The following is a 16,092-nucleotide window of genomic DNA, read 5'->3' on the forward strand; positions in this document are numbered from 1 at the left end:
TCGACCATATTTTGTTACTGTAATAAAAACTGTTATCCAGGTTGTATTCTGCTGCTGGGTCGCACGAACATGTTCCGCTACAACGACCCGGCCGAGGCGGCCAAGCTGCGGCAGGAGGGCAGCGCGTCCGTCATGAACCTGTCCCGCCTGTCGCTGCTGTCCTGGTCCACCACCGACCTCGCCGCCAGCACCGAGAACCTTAATACTACGCTCTCGTGAGTACTATGAACATTTTGTTTTATGATTATAAACTAATGGATTTTCGAATTGGTGTTTGAGTGAAAGGCTATATGATTTTGCACTTAAGTGAGTACGGAATTTCACACGTAAATACCCAGGTTCGTACGTAGGGCAGAAAATATTTTTCTGAGTATTCATCCTGTTGTATTGTTGAAAAAATTATTTTGTGAAAAAAAAATTTCTTTTAACAAAAATATTTTGCATACATTTGTAAGTGGCTTTTCACGCAAAACAATTTTAGATCTTGATTGGTTGATCATGCTTTAAATTGTGAACCTTATTTCTAGTGATTTAGAGAGTGAGATCCGTTGCGAGCGTATAGAAGCTCAGCGCGCGGAGTTAGAGCGAGAGAGACAACAGTTCCTACTGCAGCAGGAGGAGAGACAGAGACGGTGGCACGCCGAGAGAGAGGAGCTGCTGCAGGCGCAGAGGAAACTAGACGAGGTGAGTACAAGCGGACAGAGGGTGCAACAAACTTGTACTGAATGCTCTTGTGTTGTGGTGACTTTTATAAACGTAAATACAGACATAAAGTAGGTATAACGCGACAAACTAGTTTATCTATTTTATCACATAAATGTAAGGTCCGTGCACACTATACCACGTTAATTGTTATTAGGTTGATAACTATGTATTGATTTCTATTATAGATAATTATTACTTTTAGCTTCCATGTAAAATACTGATAGTTAGTTGCATTCGGTGAGACTGGAAGCCGACTTAAACATAGTTTGAAAGAAAGGTTAGGCTGATATTTAGAGGCAGTGCTAGGTAGTATTTTGCAGATCTGAGAGCTATTCTTTAACACAGTTATTTAAGACGTGCTAATCCTCGTGCCTGCTCTGACCGACAAAGTGACGCCGAAGTGTATCTCTACTTTATTACGGGACTTTTTAGTAGTGATAGCGAAGATCTTATCTTATCCTATCTTAGGGGTGGGGGTGCCAGTTAATGCCTGGCTGACACTTCGACCATTCCTGATCCTTTGTGTCACGTCCTCTTTTGCTATTCTAGACGTTGGGGGGCTTTGCTATGCACCCCACCGGAACCGGCCTGTAGTCTTCTGATTTAGGGTAACCGCATCCTAGAAGATCCATTCTTTTCCTTCCTAAAGCATCACACTCATCACACATCAACAGTGATACATAATGTGTGTGATACAGGAGCGTTCGGCGATGGAGCGCGAGTACGCGGCCGCGTGCCGGCGGCTGTCGGGCGACTGGCGCGCGCTGGAGCGCGGCTGGACGCAGCGGCGCCGCGCGCTGCGCTGCCGCCAGCGGGAACTGGCGCAGCGCAGCCAGCGCCTCACGCACCTCAGCGACACGCACGCGAGATCTGTGAGTACCTATGTACTATGTTTACATTTGCCCTTCAAATCTATCCTATGGTTACTGATCGACTGATGTCTCAGTTGTTCGAGCCGCCCGAAAGGCCTTTGACATGGCTTAGTGACTGTTATCTTAATTGTCAGCAACCGGGACCGACTTTTTACCTGCCCTCCGAAGCATGGAAACGCTTAATTCTAATACCACTATGCGGTCTCCCAAACGAGATGAAGACATCACTGATTATGAAAATACAATATACCTTTTCAGTGGCTGAAAATGTGACCCTATTTTTTTTCATAAAGATGTATTTTTTTTTCGTACAATTAAAACAAGAAAATATTCCCGAGGAAAAGTCCCTGAGAATTAATTCTAGTAAGTATAGTAAACGGTTATGCCCGTGTATGATTTGATAACTGGCGAACGAAGTAACGAAATATTTTGCTAGAAAATGTATAACATACTTTACAATTATTTTATTTTGATCTTCAAGTTGCAGGTAAGTACAATATATTTGTAATATCCCTTAGAATAAATTACGATTATTTGTATTAAAAGATTTTAATATTTCTATATTGTTGTATACAACGTCAAATCTCCTGAGAAAAGTGTTATTGAGCTTCTTGTTAACAATTCTTAATTAATATTAAAACAAAAGTTTTACTTATCTTATGCTGTTTAGCAGACATAAGAAATTAAATAATAAACTAAAGTATGATATATTATACTTGAGATTACATTTAAAACAAAACGAATACGATTTACATAATTTTCACACGATAAATAAAAACAATAGATGCATTTTCTGTATACATTTTATCTACAAAAAATAACATTAGAATCTTAAAATATTACCATCAAAACATTATCAGTCTGAAATCGTTAGCTATGTAATATAAATGACAAAATACTTTATTATATAATTAACTTATAAATTTAAATTCATACATACACAAAATCATGCTCTCTTCCCATAAGGGATTTTTCTTTCTTTACAAATATCTAACTTTTAAACTTTCGTGTTTTGTATTTACTATCTACTGGTGAATACAGGAATTAACGCAGGCTGACTAACTGATTGACATTACACATCTTTATCTTTATATATATAATTCTTCTGTAAGTGTGTATGTCACTGAACTTCTTTTAAACGACTGGTCCGATTTTGATGGTTTAGATTCACAAATTTGTCCGCTGGACAATGTTTTTTTAATTAATTTTTAATCTATTAGTAACGTGTAGACAGGACAACGTCTGTCGGGTCCGCTAGTATCAATATAAATCTTAATATGAACGTAAATATCAATAAAAAGCCAATAAAACAGATAATAACGGAATGATCACAAGATAATTGCGTGCAATTGTTTTCCGAGTGAAAGCGGCTCCGGGGCGCGCGTCTTGTATCGAGATCTAATTACGCGTTACGTCACACCTCTGTATGCAATCAACAGTGTCATTGTCCTAAAAACTATATCTGCACTTATACTAACTGTTCTCGAATGTATATTGATGAGTGAAAAGGTGAGATCATCTCACTTTCTTAGCTTGTGTTGTAAAATTGATTCTTATGTGTGTAGGTAATCTAGTATGATTGTTTTTATAGATTGAATTAACGCTGAAATAAGCTTAACTTAATAATAGGTCGTATAGTATGACTGCATCTATTAACCTCTCGAGCGCCCCAACGTCAAAATTCAAATATACCGTTAAGCGTCCAGGCCAAAAATGGCGCGCGAAATTGAATTGGCGGTTGGCGTTTAAGCGCCGATTCCGTCATATTTTAATACTAACACCCTAGTCATACCTTATACAGGGTGTAAATGACAGCTAACCGAAAACTTTACTGGTAAGTTTGTGACACTGTATGCGCGAAATTTACTCCAACGATATTTCTCGGAAATGATTGGTTCCCGAGTTAGTCATTTTTGAGCGTTCAATGTATAGTGAACAACGCGATGTATCTCCGCGCATGCCTACGAGATTTCTGGCGGCGGCGGCGCGCTGAGCGACGACATGTCGCGACGCGTCGTAGGTACATACGTACGCGTACCACCACGTCTATGCGCTCACTAGTATGCAACGGCCAACGCTATCATTATACAACAATCTTATGTATCGTTTATGGTATCGTAAGTAGGCCCGTATGTTACAATAGCTCATAGTAAAATTGTAAGTAGGTAGGTTAGGTACCTACTTGGCTTACGTGAAATCAAACAATAATAGCAAAATGTAACCAATAATAAGAAAGTGCTAAAACAAAACGCAATTACTTGGTGTATGGCGAGAGTTTGAGTACCTTTGGATACAGGTGCAGATCACGCCGTGCACTTCCACGTGGTTCACCATACATAACACATCAACATTTCTTCCTATTTACGAACACAACTGCACTTCGAAAACAATAACAACAAAAATAATAACAATAAAAACACTAACCACTCAAAACCGGAACAATAACAAGTAATAATAAACAACAGTTCACACACGACACGACGAATAGGACATAACGAACGACACCGGTGAAGAGCTTCCGTCTTCCGCGAGCGAATTGCTCGAACTATTAATCAAAGAGAGCCGCCGGCGCGGGCGCCTCTCCGCTCCCTCTCGCCGCCCCTCGCCCGCGCCACCCGCTCCCTCCGCGCCGTCCGCGCGCGCGCCGCCGATTTGGTGACGAGCGACGAGTTAGGATCCCAGCGAGAGATTAGATTCAATAAAATATTGATGTGGCATTACTATTTTTACTTGTAACAGTTGTTACTCGTTGCATTGTAGTTTTATTCAAATACCAAATAACATTACAAACATTATTGATGTAAGTTTAAAATACTTTGATATTTATAACATAAAATCAGATTAAAGTGAATAAAATAAACACGAAACGTTTATTTAATTAAACCATAAAAATGTAGGTACATAACAATGATAACAATCAATATCCATTAATATTCTTATCAGAGAAACTAACTTATCATAATTCATAATCCCCGGAGAATTGCTTAGCATCCATTTTGCCGTATCCCATCTATGTAACATCCACGCGCGGTCGCGGCGTCACGCGTCACTACGGCCATCTACTTTTCGAGTCGCACCGCGCTTGTATGAAGTATGAATGAGCGTGTAAATATCGAATAAAATTTTGCAAGAACAAATGGAACAAAGCGACAATACATGTTAAATTGTTTATTAGAGATTTTTATAGCGCTAGAGAATATCAATAGGATTTTTTGTCGTTCTGTATGTATTTGTACGTGTAATAATAAGATATCACACATTTTAAATCTTATGAATTTACCTTTTATCGGAGAGCGGGATAATTATGTAATTTTCATTTTTAACATAGAACAAATACTAAGTAACGCTGCATACTAGTGAGTGTGAGGCTGACAGCTGTGTGCGTAATCGTGTCTGTGTGGCGCGCGTAGGTACGCGGCGTGACGTCGACCGTCGCGGCCGCCGCCGGCGCGGTGTCGTTGGCCGAACAGCTGATAGCAAATTTATACGTTGTTTTAATCCATTGCTGTTTTTTGTGAAAAACAGTAATATGGCGGATTTTTTTTCATATTCATGTTGCATTGTGTAGTATTAACGAAATAATACCAAAAAATGTAAAAAAAAACGCATAAAAATTCGGAAAAATCAAGAAAAAAGCGATGAAAATTTTCAGCGCCATCAGCACCAGAATCGTGTCTAGAATCATTTTTTTTTCGTTTTCGGTAGACTGTCTTTTACACCCTGTATATTTGAAATCTACATTAAATTTGCTATAGATTTAAAAAATAAACCACAAATAATATTTGATAGTGGTAGTACAATAGTCGGTTTAATCTGAATATTTTGTGCTTTAGGCATGTGTTTGAAGAAAGTCTAAAAAATATTTTTAGGCAAAAAAAATAATATGACGAAAGGTCTTATCGTGTAGTTAATGAATAATGACATTAAAATCCAACTGTAAAATATACTCAAATCTTTAAAATTAGTTAAAAAAAGGATTTACAATATTGGTCATAAAGGAACATGTCGTTGGGTCAGATGTTGTTTAAGGTGCTCTCTGGCCTGTATCAACCACTTATTCAAGTGTGTGCATTAGATCGTCGTCTCGTTTCATCAGCTTCAATGTCAAATATGTTTGAAAGGGATAAACATAGTTTTAGCATTTCTTTTTTACGTTTTTTAAATGCAAGATCGTTTTGCCGTACCACGGTGGCGGGACGCTTGACGGGGGTAGAACATTCAACCGTGACACGGTGGCCGGGCGCTTGAGAGGTTAATTAAAATAACACAAATTAACTTAATCATCAGTTAGGTAAACTGAAAGATTTTCGTAAATAAACAGATATTGCTGGCAACTTGGCACACAGGACCAGGATCACACTTTCATGGAAAATAAATCCATTGTACCCATTTTTTAAAATAAATATGATACGTTACATTAGAAGAAGCTCAATAACACATTTTGCAACTATAAAACGGACATGATATAACATCGATAACCTTGCAAAAAGTGTAGGCGAAATCATTCGATGTCGTCTACAGTTTTCTATTACTGTTATGAAAATCTAAATATCTAAAATATGTTTTTTTATGCCTATTATAATCCCTTTTACATCAATTACAAACCCCGTCTTAGTAATAAGTGTTAGCTTCCAATTATACGTATATAATGCATGTTCTCACAATATTCTCACCTCATCACGATCGAGAACAACAAGTACCACATTGTTTCACACAAACAATGCAATTATTGTTTATGAAAATTCACACTATTTGTCACTTTTAGTGTTAGCTCATTCACGTGTAGACGTCTTTAATACCTTGCCTTATTACACCGCGTTACATGTTCCTGCCGGTAGGTGGCGCTAGATTTTATTTTTACTTTTTACGAAGCTCTAGATTGTGTTCTACTGTACTTATAACTATTGCACAGACTTACCCCCCGTTTCTGAAGTTAGCGGTAGTTTATCTATTCAATAGCGTTTAAACATATAAAATAACGCTATTGAATAGGTAAACTACCGCTAAATGTACCTCAAAAACCGGGGGTTAGGTACGCACGTATTTAATTCGGCATTAATCGGTTTAGCCGGGCGGCAAAACCGAATATGTGTAGATGAATGTTCGGGAAAAATGCTGCTCGACATAATATGCGCTTGAATGTTGAAATTATGACGATATGACCCGAAAGAACTACCCGATCGCCACAAGCCACAATGCAGTAATTGCTTCAATTTTGTTGTTCGATAAGTATGCCGAATCGAATATGTCTGTAGCAACCTCTAAATATTATTTTATTTCACCACGTTAAGTGTTCCTGCCAATAGGTGGCGCTAGTTTTTATTTTTATGTTCTACGAAGCTCTGGATTGTGTTCTACTGTAATCGACTATTGCACAGACTAAACTATCATACTAGCACTAATGTTTTCCTCTCTTTCATCTTAATATGGTGAGAAAGAGACAGTGTTTCGTTCTAAATTGATATATTATACACTTGTCATGTTCTTCTGCTTATATTGTGATATGGTAGATCTCACGAACTGATGTCTATAAGCACTTAGCTTTATCGTGTCTCTATTCAGACTGTTAGTTACATTTGAACTCATTGAGCACAAAAAAATCTGTAATTTCTGTAATATTTCGTTAAAAGGAAACATAAAGACAAAAATATAATTGACAGCTTTGAATCTTTCCCGTTACATCATTATTTATTACTATATTGGAAATAACCTGTAATCGTGCATAATATGCCGTTTTTTTCTTACGACTGTCTTATGCAAACTTAAGTTAAAAGGGAACAAGTTTCATTAATTTCCAAAAAATCGCCAAATATCAAATGTCTTGACATAATACTATTTCAGTGGAAATAAAGTATATGATATGATTATTTCAAAATTAATTAACTTACAAACAATATTTTCCAAAATTTTACTAAAAAAAGTACAAAAATACAGTGAGATAAATATATTCCTTTCACACAAAATTTTCTAAACTCTTATAAAAAGTACAGTGAGATAGTTATATCCAGAGCTTCATTTAAATTTTTGGTTGCACTCGGTATAGGCAGCGAGCGAGGAGGGCCACGTGGGCGCGCTGCGGTCGCGCGTGGACGACAAACGCGCCGCGCTGCAGACCTACATCGACAACAGTGTCTCCGACCTGCTCGCTAAGGGCTGCAGGCTCGATGAGGTAAGGAAATAGATTGGTACAGTTGGTCTTGTGGAAAACGTGGCTCAAAATAAATAGTGATACTGACGATTAACGAGCGTTAGACATTTTCAATCCTTGAAGTCTGGTCAAGTACAAAAACGTATATTTATGAAAGACGCTTAGGACGCTAACCAGGTTTCATAAATAATGTCTCGATAGCAGATATCGCTTAACTGTATAAAGCAGTGGCGGTATATATCAATAGAATACATTTTCTATTTAACAAATATCATCAAAGAACCTCTATAGCTAGACATAGGCTCCACGAGAGCATTCTATTACCTCATTCAATGGCCCCACAACCTTTACCAGGTAGTCCGTCGAACTTGTGGGCCGCCTGACCACATTTCGTCTTTTGTATAACTTACTTTATAAATGCCACTTCAATAACCTTTCCATGCACAATTCTTAAATCGTTTTCAAGTATGTCATTGTATTCAATTTGAAACTTCTATATAAAGATACACGTTTTTATACGACCAACTGTACATAATATCGCTTGTTTTATATTATTTTTATCTCCTTAGTTTGACCTAGTAACGATGCATGATAGCTGTCTTATAATCTCATGTATTATGTTGCTTGATTCCCACTAAAATGCATGAAAGTATTTATATATTTTAATTTTAATGATGTTTTTTAGACAAACAATTGTGATGTACATCTGATTGTTTGAGAAAAAGTAGCTTAGGTTTGTTGTTTTCTTAAAACTAAACTGAAACCGAATAAAAAAAATGATAAGCTTTATTAAAATATGCGTACTATTGTACGCTACGTTCAATAAAGTGTACGTATACGTACCGGATTTAGTTTAAAGATTTTCAAGTGCCTGTCTTGAGCGACAACCAATCTTTGTAGTATTATATGCACCGTATTGAGGTTGTATTTAAGACAGAAGAGTTAGTAACATTTTCAAAAGAATTACTTACGCACGTATTAATAGACTGGTGTCATCTTGGAAGTACACTTTTGATTGCCCACTTTAGTATGTGAATGGGTTCTTAAACTGTACTTGCAAGTTGGAAGTCTATTGATACGGACTTTGAATGCAAAAAATTAACATAAATATACTAACTAAAATCGTCACTTTCTATGAAGTCTAGTAAACCTTTCAAACTAACTCAACTACTAACACAATTTTGGACTTACCCAAAGTCTCTCTTATTCCAAGAAGACATAATTAAGTGTATCTGTTCACAGAGCTCGACGCCAAGCCCCGACAGTCCAGCGTCGGAGACGAGCACGGAGAGTCTGATGCACCTGCTGCAGCAGTGCGAGCCCAAGGTCGCCACCAGCATCAAGGAAACTGTCGAGAGACATGTCAGTACCACAGACTCACTCACTCATAAATATAAATCGCGCCTTTAGCCCATGACGGCAGGCCCATTTGACAGCAAACATGTTTAAAACATTTTTTTCATGGTTGTTAATGCTAACGAAGCGACTTCGTATGTCTTGCCTTTTCTTTTGTTCAAAAGGTCGGTTATTTTTGACTCCGCTATCAACTATTTTCGTGAAAAAATCAACAAAAACAAGGGGTTTATTTTATGAAAGCATAACAGTTTTTGTTATTTCTAATACTGGTATGAATAATGAAAATAAATTTGCTATATCTGAGCCGTAGTGTATAAAACTGCTAATTATAAAATCTTCTTTAGAAAATTTAAGATTATTTAAACAGAAATCTTTCTTATTCTAAGTCTTAAATCTCTTTTGTCTAGAAAAAAGAGCTGGTAGAATTAGAAGAGGAGTTACAAAGCCGAGTGGCGTCGGTAGCGTCACACCGGGTGAAGATCGAGAGACTGCAGGCGGAGCTGGCTCTGCTGGGCACGCAGGAGTTGGGGCTCAAGCATGCGCTGGCGTCGGACCTCGGACCTGGCGCTGTTAGAGGTAAGCTGGTGGAATTATAGGTAATTAGTTTTTTTAAAAGAAACTTGCACAAAAAAAAACAAACACTGGAGGTCTTTGCGGATTTAATAATAATATGTCTGTAAATTAAAAGCGACTTTTGCATAACGATATTGTAAAGGTTTCATATTAAGGTGTTTGCGATAGTATTCATTCAGACAGAATAACTTATTTCCAAGCAATTGTTTCAGGTCGGTATGAAAATAGTATGGTTTTCTTACAACAAGAAGCAAGTAAATTATACCTAGATTAGGCTAGATTCGACAAATCGTATCCCTAAAATATGTTGTGGTTTTATATCACATATATTACTTGACAATATAAAAATAAAACCTCAAGACTATAGCTTATTCATCGCATGCAACTCATACACAAACAAGTCTAAACAGGTTATTTACCAGATTCTATGTGATGTCTCTTGTACCCAGAAGACAACGGCGACGCGTCCCCAGTGGACGGCGTGAAGAGAAGCAAGTCGGAGCTGGTGCTGCGGACTCCTCGCGAGGATGTACTGGAGCCGCTCTCCGCTGACGAGAGGGACGAGTACAGGAACAAGCGGATCAAGTGAGCACTAAACTTTACAACAAATTATCATACATTTTAGCTTAAAGCGAGATTGATACTGAAGGTGTATCTTGTACGCTTTTTTATGAGTTTCGATATTATACAATACTAGCTTTTACCCGCGACTTCGTCCGCCCCCTGAATTTTTCCATGGGAATGCGTCATTTTCCCGGGGTAAAAGTACCCTATGTCATTTCTCGGGTATCAAAATATCTCTATACCAAATTTCATGCAAATTGGTTCAGTAGTTTAGGCGTGATTGAGGCTCAATCAGGACATTTACTTTCGCATTTATAATATTAGTATGGATAGTGTCAAATCGTTTTATTTTTTTGTATTACGCGAATTATGCAAACCTTTCGTGCCTGCTAAGTTTCGTTCGTCTTTGAATTATAATCGATACTCTATTTAAATGTATTTAAAATTTATAAAAACGATTCAAGTTTAGACAAAAGTACAGTAACGGATTTTTTTATCTCATAACCTACCCAATATCGAATTATTTTGTCTTTGTTAATTTATAAAATAATTGTTAAATTGACTTTCACGTCATAGTCCAGTCATTACAGTAAGTTCACCTCGGAATTCGAGATACCCAGCTGTAAGTTTGTAAATACTTGTATATTGACATCCTAAAAGTTGTCTCAAAACCTACATATGGTAGGATGTACGCAACTAAAAAATTTCAAGGTCAAAGGTCACAAAAACCGGTTTTTTGCGCTTTTTTTGTAAATATCTCATTTCCTATGGATTTTTTGCTATTTGTATTCATTATCAATATTGTACAGTATAAAATTCTCTACAAATTTTGTTCGAAAACATTTTTTTTACTATGAACCGTTTTCGAGATGGAGGGCGGACAAATATCTATAATCATTGATTTATCGGTATATATGGCGCATTTTCGACCGGAGGCACCGGTTGACCTGAAATGATCCTGTGACCGCGCGCTCTCCGCCCTATCTCTCGAAAACGTTTCGCCGCCGCGCCGTAAAAAAATTGTTTTCAAACAAAATTTGTAGAGAATTTTATACTGTACAATATTGATAATGAATACAAATAGCAAAAAATGAACTGAGATATTTACAAAAAAAGCGCAAAACACCGGTTTTTGTTACCTTTGACCTTGAAATTGTATAGTTGCGTACACCCTACCATATGTAGGTTTTGGGACAACTTTTAGGGTGTCAATATACAAGTATTTACAGATTTACAGCTGGGTATCTCGAATTCCGAGATTCTTACCTAATTTAAGCTTAAATGACTGGACTATCAACATATTGTCCAAATGCCATAATCAATAATGAAAACATTTGTTTCAGTCTTAGTTTAAGCCTAGATCCGCTGGCGTCACCGAACTCGACCTTGAACACTGAAGAGACGTTCCACACGGCCACGTCATCACCCAAGCGGTTCCCTGACTGGGCGGCTCCGTCTCCTTCCACGGCGGACAGCTCGGCACTGCCCCAGACCGAGGAGTCGGAGCCGCCGCCCCCGCAGCCTCAGTTCCGGCTGGGACCGGTTCCCGCTGATGATAGTGATGATATGTCCAGCACTGAGGACTATCATAAAGTAAGTTGACAGTTATTTCATCTCTGATCTTTTATATTTTAAGTCTTGTCTCAATGCTCACACATGTAATCAAGTTGGGTAACCTGAAAAGGTATGTGTCGTCATGTTAATTTTTTTAATCTAGTGAATGGCTATGGATTTAACAGGTATTTTTAAATTGTCTTGAAGTCAAAAGTAAAAATTTATACTTTATTGGAAAATAAAAATACCTGTATAATGATAATTCTATTTATTATGTTACTTAGAAAACATAACAAGTACAGGTGGTAGAAAAATAATGCAGTGAAAGTGGAAACTGGGAGAATTTGGTAATAACATGTGTATTCTTTGTTGTAGCCAAGAATAGTGGAAGGACAGTCGTCCAGTTCGGTGGAGAGATCTCCAGAAGAACGCCACCAGAGAACCAAGTACAAAAGAAGGATACCAGGTAAAATACAAATAAATATTTTATCGATTTTACTCAAACTTAAAATACATTCCTCTATAGTGAACTGATTAGACTAGCTTTTGCCCGCGACATCGTCCACGTGGTTTGTTACTTAGGACAGAATTTACATACAAATTTTCATCCCCTATTTTATCTCTTTGAGAGTAGAATGGAACAAAATCCTTAGCGGATGCCTACGTCATAACATCTACTTGCATGCCAAATTTTAGCTCGATCCGTCCAGTAGTTTGGGCTGTGGGTTGATAGATCACTATGTCAGTCATTTACCTTTGAGTTATAAATATTCAGATATTATTATGTGCTTCATGGTAGTTCTTGCTCTTCAATACATAATGTTGTTTATTCGCAGGTGAAGGCAAGACAGGTCGTCGCCAGGTGACGGAGGTGGAGGCCCTCCGCGCCATGCAGCGCCTGTGCTCGCGCATCGCGTCGCAGAAGATGCTGGTCATCTCCTCGCTGGAGAACGACTGCTCCAAGGAAGAACTCAACAGACAGATTGCGGTTAGTTACATGATTTATTTGAAAATCAAAATACCTTTTATTGCGTAAACTTCGTACAGTGTGACCTTACAGTTTATATGTTTCTAGTGGCTTTAATGTTAATTTTTTATCTTTTTATAATCTCTTGGTGGCGTAGACAGAATTTCGTTAGTCCTATGTAAGAACGATCCTATTGCCGTTTATACTGGGCATGTAATAAAACTAATAATGTGAACATTACAGAAATAAATTGTTAGAACACAAACCATTGCACCTACTTCTAATCGAACCTATGACTAAACTGAAACTCTGACTTGTGATCAGTAATATTATAAACTACCGCCCATTAAACAAAATTGCTCAAGAGCGGAATCGGAGGTTTAAGTTCCTAAATAAATCGATTGCCTACTTAGGAGGTTATCCTTTTCACAAAAAAAACCTTTCATTTAAAATTAAATAATCATATCTGTTCGCAGGTGCTCCAAGACTTACAAAAGAAATACGTGCGGCTAGAGATGGCGCTGCAGTACTCGTTCTTCGACACGCAGTCGCGGCGGCCCATGATGGTGACCCCCATACAGGAGACCCCCTCGCTCACGCTCTCCGAGAGCGACATGCAGGTCGCCACCGAGGAGAACGACGAGCCTAATGAGAACGGACATGTTGTTGACCCCTTACTGCATAGGTATGACCCCATATTACATCGGCATGCCCCCCTATTGCATAACCCCTATTTACATAGATTGAACCTCCTATTACAAAGGTAAAACCACTATATACACGTAATCATTTAACTTTGTTGGTTAAAGTTAACTGTCTTAATGTTAAAGTTTTTAAGACCCTAGAAGACCTTACATATGGTTTAAAAACTTATTTAAGATCCGTATTAATAACTTTCATGCCCTCCAAAGCAAGGAAGCAGTCAAATAAATTATATTATTGAGCGGTTACCAAGTTTTGCATGTTTCATTCATTAAGATTTATTTCTAGTTGCGCTCAATCCGATTAGTAAATCATCAGTATGGTAAATCATCTTTGACGCGGACTTGATACAGGCGCGAAAACTCGGAGATAAATAAAAACATATCCGCGATCAGACACTATTTCAAAAATAAATCTCCAAGCTTCTATGAGACCTTGTAAATATATTTTTCACAATCAAACTAATATTGTCTATTCTGTTATTGTGTTAAGGTTAAAAGAGCAAGAGCTGGAGGGGTCGGACAACGTGTCGACGTCGAACGACGAGCTGCCGCACGAGTCCGCGTGGGACGACCCGCTGCACCGCGCCCAGCACAACAACGCCGAGCGACGACTCGTGCAACTTAATGTACCGGTAAATATATAGCAATTACGAGTTATATAAAGATATTCTATGAACGTTCAATTTTACGGCAAAACCAGTGACCCAATCTCCCCAAACCCATTTTCGGAGATAGTTCATTTTGTATATTTAATAAATAAAAAATGATCTTTCTTTTTCCGAAAATCAGCTCAGCCAAAACGGCTAAAATACGGTTGACATGAGCTTGGTGAGAAAATTTCAACAGAAATTGTGAAAAATATATACGTTTTATTTCGTGAGTTGAAACTGAGACCAGTAGTCGCGTACACTACCTCTCGGGTCTAATAGAAAGATAAGACATTCGCTTTTTTAAAGTTTTTTGTTTAATTAGGTATTAAATTTTATCGTTCTTTCATTGTTACAGCCAGAAGATCCCACGATATACCCTGGATTAACGCATCCTATAGACTTTAGTAAGTACTGTTATTTCTATATTTTCATTAATTACTTTAAAACTTAAAAGCTGTGGTAGCTCAATGATTGAGATTTCTTTATTATTTAAAAGACAACTAGCACTTCGGCCTGGCACATGAGTGATGTCAATTTCCGTTAATTGCATTACTAAGGAACTCTCCTACTTCTATACTTTCATGCTTAGCCGGAAGATTAACAGGACTTATTATGCTAATAGTAATGTGTGTCGTAGTAATATCGGTCCTATATGACAAGATGTACGCATGTGAGTGAAGCAAGGAAAGTTTGTAGGGATCGTAGCAAGTGGCGTTTTTTGTTCTCTCATCTCTGTATACGTAAAACAAAGAAGCATGATTGATTTTATATATGTATTTAAATAAATGCATGTGTGGTGCAGACACGGTGGTGCACATCCCGGGCTGGGTGACGCGCGGCGCGGGCGCGAGCACGCACCACGAGTACGAGGTGCGCATCGTGCTGGGCGACCACGTGCGCTGGCTGCTGCTGCGGAGGTACCGGCGGTTCCGCGACCTCTACCTCACCATGCGCAGGCTCTACGGACCCAAGGTAGCGTATACTTTTCCTATTAATATACGACATTATATTATATCTCAATATATTTAACTCAATGGTGAATGACTGATTGACATGAACGCTCAACCCAAACCACTGGACGGATCGGGATGAAAATTAGCACGCAGGTAAATGTTATGACGTAGGCATCCGCTCATAAAGGTTCTGTCCTAAGTCACAAACCACGCGGGCGAGAGTTAAACATATGTTGGTGGTGCAGGTGGCGTCGATCCCGTTCCCGGCGCGCCAGCTGTGGTCGTCGGAGGCGGTGGCGCGGGCCCGGCGCGCGCAGCTGGAGCAGTTCCTGCGCCGCCTGCTCACCGTGGTCTCCGCCGACAAGCGCTGCCCCTTCTACGACAAGCCGCTCACACGGGACGCGCTCGTCACATTCTCACCCTTTTTTAGAAAGGTATGTTAACTTCTGTTAGGGTGCATGTCTAGCATAACTCGGCAGAGCAAAATGGAGTGGAGCGCGAATCCACCAACCACAGTGCTCGAGATTTCCACTTCGGGTCGGTCAAAACAAAACTGCCGGCTGGTCGAATGACAATGACAATGTAATTGAAGTTTTAAATTCAGTTTTGGAAAGATCGATAGTTCCGAACGTTACCCTTCCTATCCATGACGTGGGAGGAAGAACCGTGCACCCTAGTGGTATTCATTACCACAAGACGGTAACGGTATACGGTAGTGAAAACCGCGTCGATGAGTACAATATACAGAAATACTGCATAACCATGTACTATCCATTATCGCAAGCGGTTCAGGATAACGCAATAGCCGCTTTTAAACATACACTGTATCGCATGTTCTTAGGAGCGTACAGGATTACGCGCGGGAAAGCAGCGCGCTCTTCGCGGGTTTGACAGATGTGCGCGGCGTGTGGTCTTTCCCTTTCCCTTACACGCGCGCTTTTTCACTCGCGATTGTTGTTTTATTCGATAGAGTGTGTGTGTAAAGCGGGCTAATATGCCTTAATAGACTTAATTAGTGTGTTAGGCTAAGTGTATGCATGTTTGGT

At 38.7% G+C, this 16,092-nt stretch overlaps 1 protein-coding gene across 2 annotated transcripts in view; it reads left to right on the forward strand.

Annotated features, from left to right (window-relative positions):
- Positions 1-16,092, forward strand: part of Klp98A (kinesin-like protein 98A) — a 56,208-nt gene that overhangs the window by 31,784 nt on the left and 8,332 nt on the right. Inside the window, exons 12-26 of one of the 2 annotated variants that reach the window (XM_076127124.1) lie at positions 41-215; positions 528-684; positions 1,404-1,577; positions 7,621-7,746; positions 8,968-9,087; positions 9,489-9,657; positions 10,107-10,239; positions 11,562-11,811; positions 12,148-12,238; positions 12,609-12,760; positions 13,216-13,424; positions 13,934-14,075; positions 14,449-14,497; positions 14,896-15,065; positions 15,292-15,480. In XM_076127124.1, the coding sequence (XP_075983239.1) occupies positions 41-215; positions 528-684; positions 1,404-1,577; positions 7,621-7,746; positions 8,968-9,087; positions 9,489-9,657; positions 10,107-10,239; positions 11,562-11,811; positions 12,148-12,238; positions 12,609-12,760; positions 13,216-13,424; positions 13,934-14,075; positions 14,449-14,497; positions 14,896-15,065; positions 15,292-15,480 (2,306 nt within the window). Of the gene's footprint in view, positions 1-40; positions 216-527; positions 685-1,403; positions 1,578-7,620; positions 7,747-8,967; positions 9,088-9,488; positions 9,658-10,103; positions 10,240-11,561; positions 11,812-12,147; positions 12,239-12,608; positions 12,761-13,215; positions 13,425-13,933; positions 14,076-14,448; positions 14,498-14,895; positions 15,066-15,291; positions 15,481-16,092 lie in introns of both variants that reach the window. The other variant, XM_076127123.1, reaches the window with a different exon arrangement.

The sequence above is a fragment of the Anticarsia gemmatalis genome, chromosome 19 (assembly GCF_050436995.1).
Source record: "Anticarsia gemmatalis isolate Benzon Research Colony breed Stoneville strain chromosome 19, ilAntGemm2 primary, whole genome shotgun sequence".
Taxonomy (NCBI): domain Eukaryota; kingdom Metazoa; phylum Arthropoda; class Insecta; order Lepidoptera; family Erebidae; genus Anticarsia; species Anticarsia gemmatalis.